The following is a 10,785-nucleotide window of genomic DNA, read 5'->3' as shown; positions in this document are numbered from 1 at the left end:
CTTCTTCTTCTTTTACTTCTTGGCTCCCGTGAATGAACTGTCAAAGCCATCATTATTTGCAGGAAAAAATATTAAACAAAGCAACTGATGAAAAGAAACAAATATGTTTCACATCACATAAACTCTTCTTGAACAATCAGGCAACGGATAGTATGTCTCGCGTGTGACTCAGCTGAGTCCTCGATGGCATCCTGAACGACAAATGTCTTCTTCTTCTTCTTGGTTAGATCAAAGGGTGCAAGCTAAGGATGACCAAAGAAAATTAAAACCACACAATCATGATTTATCAGGCAAAATAAAAGAACCGATGATGAATTTATTAAAGATGGGGAGATGTAGAGACTAAAGAAGATAAACTGATTCATGGAACTCAAAGAGCCAATCTGTGTTTCTTAGATGAGTCATGAACCGATGATTAAAAATTGAAAGCCTTAAACTTCCATTGAAGAGAACGCTTACAGACCAAAGAGGTCTATTGGGCCTTTTTTTAACGAATCTCATTTCAAAACGTGAGTTATAAAGTATTTATTAAATCATTAGATAAAAAAATTTAAGTGTGGGTCCCACAGAGAAAACCGAAGAAGCAAAAGTTTCCGAATTTCATAAATATATATTAGTTTCGGCCATCAATGTACAAATTATCCTTTAGTTTAGTGGTATAAATGTTGGTGTTTAAAACTCAATAACCCGGGTTCGAGCCACAGGCTTGACACTTTTTCACACTTTTTAAAAGTGAGACCCACTTACCTACTGACGTGGCGGCTCAAGAATGAGGCAACTGCCTCATTATATTATATATTTCTCTATTAAATGTGAAAAGTATATGTTTTATTGTTACATGAAAAGATACAACCGTAAAGAACTAAAAGGTATAGTACAAAAATATTGAGACTATAAGTTTGCTATTCAAGAGTTCGGATCTCCCTTGTTTTTGGTCCTTATTTAATTGGTTTTGAGAAATGAATTGTAACGGTCACGCAATCTCCCACGAGTATCATGTGGCTTTATGCTCATCTTTTAAAGTCTTGACCTTCATTACGCTTCAGTTTGGTCTGGTCAGCTTGGCATGGGCTTTCGACCTATGTAAATCTATTGTCTTTTTATTGGAACTTAATGATGTTGAACCGGACTCGTGGACCAAGTTTGGACTGGGATGGGCTTTCGACCTCTGATTCTTTAGAAAATACATTTTATAGTATGCTTAAAATGATGAAGCAGAAAATAGAAACATTGACTTTGGAAATCATTGCTAAATCTTTGTTGCATGAGTATAGAAATAGAACATGCAGTCACAGAGATCCGTTTATGAACTAATTCATGTTAGATAAGCTTGAAGATTACTTGAGTTATAACTAATGTTTATCCTAATGAGTTTAGGAAATATTGTGTTGTGTTTATCCTAATAATTTTAGGATAACTAAAGTGTTATATAAAGAGATATCAGCTTGTGATATAACTTATGAGTTTGAGAGTTAAGAGCTTAAGGTTTTGTGATAGTTTCCTTAAGAGAGATTAATAAGAAGTGTTCTTATCTTGAGATTTACTACAAGAGTGTTCGTGTTATTCAAATCTACAGGTGGTATCAGAGCTTCGATCGATCATGAGTGATATCGTTGCTACAACCGGTAAGATAAAAGAAGGCGGAGGACCTTCATTCATACAATGCCCAATACTGAGTGCAACAAATTATACTGTGTGGGCGATGAGAATGAAGATTACCTTGCGGGTTCATAAAGTCTGGGAAGCTGTAGAAACAAAGATGAGTAATAACGAGAAGAATGATATGGCGCTGGCCTTATTGTTTCAGTCAATACCGGAGAATCTTACTCTGCAAGTAGGAGAACTAGAGACGGCTAAACAAGTTTGGGAAGCAATAAAAACTCGTCACGTAGGAGCAGAACGAGTAAAAGAGGCGAGACTACAGACTTTAATAACAGAATTTGAGCAGTTAACGATGAAAGATAGCGAGAGCATTGATGACTTCGGCAGGAAGCTATCAGAGTTAGCCTCAAAATCGGCTGCTCTCGGTGCCACCATTGAAGAAACAAAGCTTGTCAAGAAGTTCCTTATGAACCTTCCTCGAAAGAAGTACATACATATCGTTGCTTCACTCGAGCAAGTGCTCGATCTTAATACAACAAGCTTTAAGGATATATTAGGGCGATTTGAAAGCGTATGAAGAACGTATTTGCGAAGAAGAAGAGAAAGAGGAGGATCAGGAAAGCTAATGTACTCAAATACAAAAAGCCGTTCCCAACAAGACCAACCTACTCGAGGCTATGAACAAGCAAATCGTGATTACAACAACGATTTCTATAGAAGCAGAGGTCGTGGAGGACGCTTCCATAGAGGAAGAGGATGAGGACGTTATAATGGAGGAAGAGGATGAGGACGTTATAATGGAGGAAGAGGAGATTATAATGGCGAAAGAGATCCAAACGCAGGAAGGCATGCATCTCACATCACTTGCTACCGTTGTGAAAAAGTAGTTCACTTTGTTGCTCACTGTTCAGACCTGAAGCTCAAATTGCAAGAAGCTCAAGAAGCCGACAACACCGAGACACAAGAGGCAGATGAAGTTATGATGCATGAAGTAGTCTTTTTGAACGGAAAGAACGACAAAGAAGTATGAGACGAACAGTGGAGACGACAACATATGGTACCTTGATAACGGTGCTAGCAACCATATGAGCGGAGACCAAAGATGCTTCTCAAAGATCGACACCACAATCACTAGAAAAGTTTGATTTGGAGATGATTCTAGAATAGATATCAGAGGGAAAGGTACAATCTCTTTCACAGACACGAATGGAGATTCTCGAAAGATGACGGATGTCTAATTTATTCCTGATCTTAAAAGCAATATTATTAGCTTGGGCCAAGCTACTGAGGCAGGATGCGATGTAAGAATGAGAGGAGAGACGCTCACGATGCATGATCAACACGGCAAACTACTAGTTACAGCCATGAGATCAAGAAACAGGTTATACAAAGTGATAATGGGGTTGAAGAATACATAGCGTCTCTATCTCACTGCAGACAGCGAATCATGTAAGTGGCGTGCTCGTTTAGGACACATAAACTATGAGACCATACGAAGCATGATGCAGAAAGAGCTAGTCCTTGGACTACCAACTGTTAACATTGAGAAAAAAAGTATGTGGATCGTGTCTTCTTGGGAAAAAGAGTCGCCAAGTCTTTCCAAAGGCAACATTATACTGAGCTGCTTCGACATTGGAGCTACTACACGGAGACTTTTTGGACCTGTAATACCAAGTACACAAGCTGGAAACAAATATGTGTTCGTTGTGATTGATGATCACAGAAGATACATGTGGACGATGTTATGAAGGGAAAAATCAAAAGCTTTTGAGAAGTTTAAGAAGCTAAGGAACATTGTTGAGCAGGAGACAAAGCAGAAGATACAAAATTTGACAACTGATGGAGGAGGAGAGTTCGTATCACAAGAGTTTAATTCTTACTGTGACAATGCATGAATAAAGCGACATCTCACCTCACCGCACCGTATACACCACAACAAAACGGTGTGGTGGAGCGTAGGAATCGAACAATGATGGAGATGGCAAGGAGCATTATGAAACATATGAGTCTACCAAACTACTTGTGGGGAGAAGCTATACGACACGTTACCTATCTACTCAACAGGTTGGCAACGAGATCACTGAATGATAAAACACCATACGAGCTGTTTCGAGGCAAGAAACCCAATGTAAGTCACCTGGGAGTCTTTGGCTGCATTGGATATGCAAAGATAGAAGGCATATATCTGAAGAAACTCGATGATAGATCACGAATGTTGGTGCACTTGGGGACAAAACCAGGGTCTAAGGCGTACATATTGTATGATCCACGCACAAAAAGGGTAGTTGTGAGTAGAGATGTTCTTTTTGATGAATCAAGAAGCTGGGGATGGAACAAGGAAGGCATTGAAATACGCAATAATGAAAGCTTTGCGGTACAAATTGGAAGATTTGGGAACCACGAAATAAGTGGATTTGAAGAAACAGAGTACACAAGTGAAGATGATCACGACTTTGCTGGAGAAGTCGAACATGATACTGAAACAGAGAACCTTGGAGAAGAAGAAACAGAAGTGCAACCTCAAAATCTCAGAAGATCAGAGAGACAAACAACGATACCGACGTACCTTGATGATTACATCCTTTTAGCCGAAGAATTAGGAGAAGAGGTACTGATGTATCTTAACAACGAGCCAAGAAATTTTGGATAAGCAAAGGAGTCAAGGTATTGGACGAGAGCCTGCGAAGAAGAAATAAAATCCATAATAAAGAACAAAACATGGATTCTATTAGACCTACCATATATAGCCAAACCTATCGGTCTAAAGTGAGTTTTCAAAATAAAGCGCAACTCTGATGGAAGTATTAGCAAATACAAAGCTTGGCTCATTGCAAAAGGGTATGTGCAACTCCATGGGATCGATTTCGATGAGGTTTTCACACCAGTAGCAAGGATCAAAACCATACATCTTCTGGTGAGTCTTGCTGCAGCAAATGGATGGGAAGTGCATCATCTCGATGCAAAGACACCATTCCTCCATGGAGAATAAAGGAAGTTGTCTATGTTTCACAACCAGAAGGCTTTGAGAAGAAAGAAAGTGAAGGTAAAGTCTATAAGCTGAACAAGGCGTTATATGGGCTGACAAGCCCTGAGGGCATGGAATCATAAGCTAAACCAGATCTTGTGCGAGCTTCAGTTCATCAAGTGAGCCAAGGAACCTTCAGTATACCGCAAAGTAGTCAATGGAGAGCTTCCCGTGGTTGCCGTGTACGTGGATGATTTTTTCGTCACTGGAACAAACAAGAAAAACATTGACAAGTTCAAGGAGAACATGTCAAGCAAATTTGAGATGAGTGATCTAGGCACATTGTCATACTATCTCGGGATTGAGGTGTGTCAACATGGAGGTGGAATTACTTTAAATCAAAGGCGCTATGCATCTAAGATCCTAGAGAATGCGGGAATGGTCAAGTGTAATCCGATACAAACACCAATGGAGCTCGACTTGAAGCTGTCGAAAGCAGAGGATGAGAGAGAGGTTGATGCAACAATGTATCAGAAGAACATTGGGTGTTTACGATACCTTTTACACACAAGAACGAATCTACCTTTCAGTGTTGGAGTGCTCAGCCGCTATATGCAAAGCCCGAGAGCCTCACATGGTGTTGCTATGAAGCAAGTATTGAGATATCTGCAAGGAAGCGTGGCGTATGGACTCGTGTTCGAGCGGTCTACAATGAAGATATCGAGACTCATTGGATAGTAGCTATAGTAGCTATATTGTAGACCCGAATGATGGAAAGAGCACAACTGGTCACATATTCTACATCGACAATAGTCCCATCTTATGGTGTTCACATAAACAAGAAGTGGTGGCTTTGTCAAGTTGTGAAGCAGAATTCATGGCTGGAACTGAGGCTGAACGACAAGCTATATGGCTGCGAGATTTGTTGAGTGAGATAACCGGCCAGCAAAGTGAGAACATTTGTTCATCTTCAAAGCAAACATGGTGTGAAAGCTTCTCCCAGCATAAGTTTGAGGGGAAATGTTAGACTGGTGAAGGATACAAATCAGTCTGCTATTGCTTTAACATTTCCCCTCAAACAGAGTTTGTATCTTGGACCAGTCTATTTGTATGACTAACATTTCCCCTCAAACTTATGCTGGGAGAAGCTTTCACACCATGTTTGCTTTGAAGATGAACAAATGTTCTTTTTGGGAAAGATATTTGCTATTTGGAGTATAGTGTCATTGACAAAATCAAGAAGTTTCTGATTTTATAATAGAGACTCAAACTGAGTTTTCCAACAAAAACAAATAGTTATTATCATTGAGCTCCAAGGTAACAAAGCTCGAAGACATGAACATTTTTCAAAAACCGGTAATGATTTAACAGATATAACACTACACCTACTAAAACTAGAATGTCTCAGATAACATGTGAGAATTTATTGAAAAAAGAGTTTTTAAGAGATAATGATAAAGGCGATGAAAAACAAGTGCAGAAAGTAAAACATCCAAAATTTGTTAATGGGGTTCGTTTCCTACATCCCAGGGACCTCGTCCAGATTTCATTGATTTAGAACAAGAAGCAACCTACAATTGCTATATGATACAACACACATACTAGTGTTTACCACTCTTTTCTAAGTAGCAATCTACAAAGATTAGGAATCAAGCATGCATGCATAGATCACCATCCGGCTCACCGGAGCACACTGTCTTCTACAGCTGCAATCTTCACAGATCTCTTCAATGAAACGGCCTTTGCTAAACTCCCCTTAAGTCTAGGCTTCAATCTTCCACTTCTCGGAAGTACTTCACCAAGTATGTCAGCATCCAACGCACACCAGTGAAACCAAAACGCTTGATCACCCAAGCACACACAAAGCTCACACGAGCTACACATGATGGCTAACTCCACCACACAAAGCGCCAACTCAAACGCCACCAAACTAAGTCCACATCGGACTCCATCAGACAATGCGTCAGAATGTCCTTCGACACCAAGCAGTACCACACACCAAGGAAACCTCTCTCTCTCTCCTCTGAGGTCCATCTGTCTCATAAGGCACGCCCCTACTTATATAGCTAACCAGAACTTTCTCTCCACGTCTTCAACTTGCTCTCCAAGTCTTCCAAATACATTTAAGACAACTTTCCGTTTTCTTTAATGAAAAACTTCATCTTCAAGTAACTCTTTTATGCTTTATGGAAAACGTCCATATGTATTCAAACACATATCATCTTTCTTTTTCCAAGCTCAGCAAGCTCACGCAATTACAAAACCCAAATTTCCATTCAGCTCTATCTTCACGACGCATGTCTATACTACCTTCTGTAGCACTTCACGAACCAAAACAGAATATCTCAGCAGAATGCATTCGTAAGAGAGGATTAATAAACTCGTCCACCTTTCCTGTACGAAGCTATACTTTATTGGATGCTTTGCAAACAGACAAAGAGTTATATATTCCAAAAAAAGGACAGAGTTTGAACAAGTGTTGTTAAAACAATTGTGATAGGTATCGGTTGGGCTTCGCAACACAGAATTTGTATCATAGGCCTGTCTATTTGTATGACTAACAAAAGGTGCGTTTCAGATTTCAAAGAATCGAATTGTGATTACTATCATATGTGGATGCAATCTTGATCGTTGTGACGCTTCTTCTGTTGTGATGCTGAATTCTTGATCTTGTTAATTGAGTTCTGTGTTTTGAAATCGATCGTTGTTGACTATATTTTATGTTATGGGTCATTTAAATAAGTTCAAAGTCGATTAAAAATATTGTGTATTTCGGTTTTTAATTTGATAACCTAAAACCAAAACTGTATTGACATTCACAAACCGCTCTTTTCACAAGTAAACCCCCTAATCATATCTAAACGAACAAACAGAATTTGAGAAAGCAGAAGAAGCATCATTCTCAAAAAAAAAACAGGGTTTAAGGATAATGGTTGGAACTGGGTGGATTAAACCCGCAAATTAGTAAACCACTCAATAGAGCTGAAACAAGTAATCTCAGTGGTATAAGCAATCGACTCTATATGGATGGCAGTTAAACCTTAGATGGTCAATGGCAAATCAACCTCGTTGAAGAATTTAAAATTTAACTACTAATTACTATGTTCCTAGTTAAAGAAACTTGATGAATGTTATTAAACACGATAACTAGTTCTGTCAGAACAAAAAAGCTAAACGGATATTTCAGCACAATTTTCCATCTCTATCAATACAGTATTTTCAACAAGAACAAAAATGGCAAATGCCACTTTTTAAAATGATATCATCCAAATAGAGTTACCTGAGAACATTCAGACTTGACTTGAGCCAACAAATTTTATAGGCCACTCATGACTCATGCAACACACTTATCCTTCCAAGATCAACATACTAACGAATCAAAGCAACAAAGAAAAGTCACTAGGATACAGAACTTAAGGAGCCTATAAAAATTCTCAGCTTTGTCTGATCAAGTAACGACCTCTGACTCTGAGAAGAGACCAACACTGGGGAGGGACATTCCAAGAAAGAAAAGACACAAACTCACTTGGCTAATCCCATCATCTTAATCAAAACAAATCGTTTCTTGAGAAGTTTGAATACCATAAAGATTCAATTATTGAAGCCAAAAATAACATTGCAATAGATTAATCAAAAGAAGGCTCTTAAGATTTGCGACCTTGTTTCTTCCTGAGTTTGCGGTACTTGTGCTTGTTCATCTTCTTCTTCCTCTTCTTCTTCACACTATCCGCGTGAATCACCACCTCCTTCTCTTTCTCCTCCACCACCGTATCGGTTAGACCCGAACCATGAACCACGCTCGGGTTAAGCCCGTATCCGATTGGGAAGCTAGGGTAAAAGCGCAGAGCTTCATCGGGTTTGATTCCGGACCCGGAGAAGGCAATCACGGGATTAGTGAGAGGAAATGGAGACTCGACGTTGTTGTTGATGATGATGCAAGGCTTCTGATGTGGTATGAGATTGGGGGTAAGCTTCGGGATTGCTCTTAAACAGGATTGGTTCCTGATGAATCTTTGCATGAGATTCGCCATTGGAGATTAGAAACCCTAGAAATGATGAGGGAGGCGGCCGTCGATTGTCGTTCGTACTTGCCGTCGGATCAGTGGCTCCCTCCTCTCCCAAAACCTATTCTCTAAAATTAAATGTACCTTTTATAAAAAAATCATAAAATAATAGAGGCAAATCTTCAAAAAAAGTTAAAAATGGCTGATTGCAAGGTGTTATTTTACAACCGATAGCAAGAATCGGATATCTGGATTTTTTTGAGGTATTCGTGATCCGGTTTTTTTTTTTGTCATTCGTGATCCGATTAGTTTCGTACAAATAATTAATTATCCGATAGATTTGATCTGTAACAATCTGGATATTTGGTGTCTTGGATATGTGATTTTTTTTGGTTATTAATCGAATATCCGATTCGATCTATAAAAATAAATAAAAATCTAAAAATTGTATAAAGTAATAATATCTTATTACAATGAGATATTTACTTTTTAAATTCTATTAATTATTATAACAATTTAGTACATACATACACTGTAAAACTTATATATACTTCTTGTAATATACGTATATGTATGCATATAACGGATCAGCTTCGCTTTTAAAAATATTATTATTTGTGATGTGCTTCGTTTCTTATGGATAGTGTATGTCAGTATTTGTTTTGCTTCGTAGAGTTACTGATATCCAAATTTTTTGGTTCAAATCAAAACGAATGACGAATCAAATCAAAATTTATAAATATTTTGGATAGCCCTATGTGCTTACCCTCCACGACTAGAAGTATCAAAATGGATTAAAAAAGTGGGCAAATCGAGTCCAGACCAAACCATAAATTTTATTGGATAAAAAATTAGGTACAAAATGAATTTTTTTTTGTCCAAGGTACAAAATGAATTACTGGGTTTAAGTAAAATAGTTTGGATTGTAATGGATAATGAGTTATTCATAGCCAAGCCAATAAAAATTTATAACAAACATAAGTTCAAATCAATTATATAAACAAAAAAACAACAAAACAAAAATTCTAAACCAATTTTGCAACACCAAATTTTACTACTATCCTGCAAGGTCTCTGAGGAGATGAATCACAAACTTATTCTCATACCGATTGATTCAAAAATAAAAGAAGTTCTTTCTCGATTAACAGTGGAAAGGCAACAGGCCCGGAAGGGTTTTCAGCAAAATTTTATCATGTGTGTTAGCACATCATAGGACCAGATGTCATACGAAATATTCGCAACTTGCATCCTTAACAAAATGAGACACTCGGAATGTAGCTGATTACCGCCCTATTGCACTTTACAATACCCACTACAAAATAATTCCCAAGATCCTGACATGTCGACTGAGACCACTCCTACCGTCCCTTGTTTCTAAAACTCAGTAAGCTTTTGTAGCAAGGCATGCGATTAAAGACGACGTCCTTATTACTCATAAAATCCTTCACGTTCTTCGTACTTCAGAGGCAAAGAAGTATTGCTCAATGGTGGTAATGACATATATGAGAAAAGTGTATATATTTCAAAAACTCTAATCTGTTATTTTGATGACATTGTTTATTTGATCATCAAACATAGTATCATTGAAAAACAAATATATTTTTAAATAGTAACCATCTTAGCTTAGTTTTAAGTTAAACTAGGATAAGATCTGCGTTAGTTTATTTCTATATATTATCGATAATTTTTTTATATATTTGATAATTTTATTAATATATATACAATATTTTTTGTTGTTATTATATAATTTCTTTTCGATGGATCAGATCAATTTTTATTAAAAATGATGGATCAAAACTATAATTAATACATCATGGGTTGATCGGATTGGACATTAAACAAATTATGACATAAAAAACTTACAGTATTGTTTCCACAGTTGAATTATTTTGACTTTTATCTTCCATATGGTTTTGAAAACTTTCAAATCAACCATCGAATTGATACATGTCATTTTCATGTTTTTAGTCGTATACTTAAGGAAAACTTACATTTTTGTAATTTAAAATCGTTTAAAAAAATTCAAAATATAACATATAAGAAAAATATAACATGTAAGGTGTCCTCATTTTTGTATTTAAAGTCATTTTTTTTAAATAAAAATATAACTTATAAGGTTTCCTCATTTTTGTAATTTAATGTCATTTTAAAAAATTCCAAATATAACATATAAGAAAAAATCTATTTTTTTTATTATATGGTTAATGTGATTGT

The 10,785-nt window shown here is 37.1% G+C and overlaps 2 protein-coding genes across 2 annotated transcripts; one reads left to right on the top strand and one right to left on the bottom strand.

Annotated features, from left to right (window-relative positions):
• Positions 1–4,539: 4,539 nt before the first annotated feature.
• LOC106309020 (uncharacterized mitochondrial protein AtMg00810-like) lies at positions 4,540–5,305 on the top strand. Its single transcript, XM_013746109.1, has 2 exons — positions 4,540–4,645; positions 4,767–5,305. Exons 1-2 carry the CDS (start codon positions 4,540–4,542, stop codon positions 5,303–5,305), a joined length of 645 nt encoding a protein of 214 aa, XP_013601563.1.
• A 2,644-nt stretch (positions 5,306–7,949) lies between these two features.
• Positions 7,950–8,748, bottom strand: LOC106309555. The gene has a single exon (XM_013746605.1). The coding sequence runs from the start codon at positions 8,596–8,598 to the stop codon at positions 8,212–8,214; it is 387 nt and encodes a 128-aa protein (XP_013602059.1). The 5' UTR covers positions 8,599–8,748; the 3' UTR covers positions 7,950–8,211.
• Positions 8,749–10,785: the final 2,037 nt, after the last annotated feature.

Source organism: Brassica oleracea, chromosome C8 (genome assembly GCF_000695525.1).
Source record: "Brassica oleracea var. oleracea cultivar TO1000 chromosome C8, BOL, whole genome shotgun sequence".
Taxonomy (NCBI): Eukaryota; Viridiplantae; Streptophyta; class Magnoliopsida; order Brassicales; family Brassicaceae; genus Brassica; species Brassica oleracea.
The sequence above is the reverse complement of the archived record's forward strand: the minus strand, read 5'-3'. Positions and strand labels throughout refer to the sequence as shown.

What these genes read in the sequence shown, in the direction of transcription:
- LOC106309555 (XM_013746605.1), bottom strand. Translation starts at nt 8,598, where the DNA reads ATGGCGAATCTCATGCAAAGATTCATCAGGAACCAATCCTGTTTAAGA.
- LOC106309020 (XM_013746109.1), top strand. Translation starts at nt 4,540, where the DNA reads ATGGGAAGTGCATCATCTCGATGCAAAGACACCATTCCTCCATGGAGA. An exon ending in TGAGAAGAAAGAAAGTGAAG is followed by an intron (nt 4,646 to 4,766) that starts GTAAAGTCTATA and finishes AGGAACCTTCAG; the next exon opens with TATACCGCAAAGTAGTCAAT.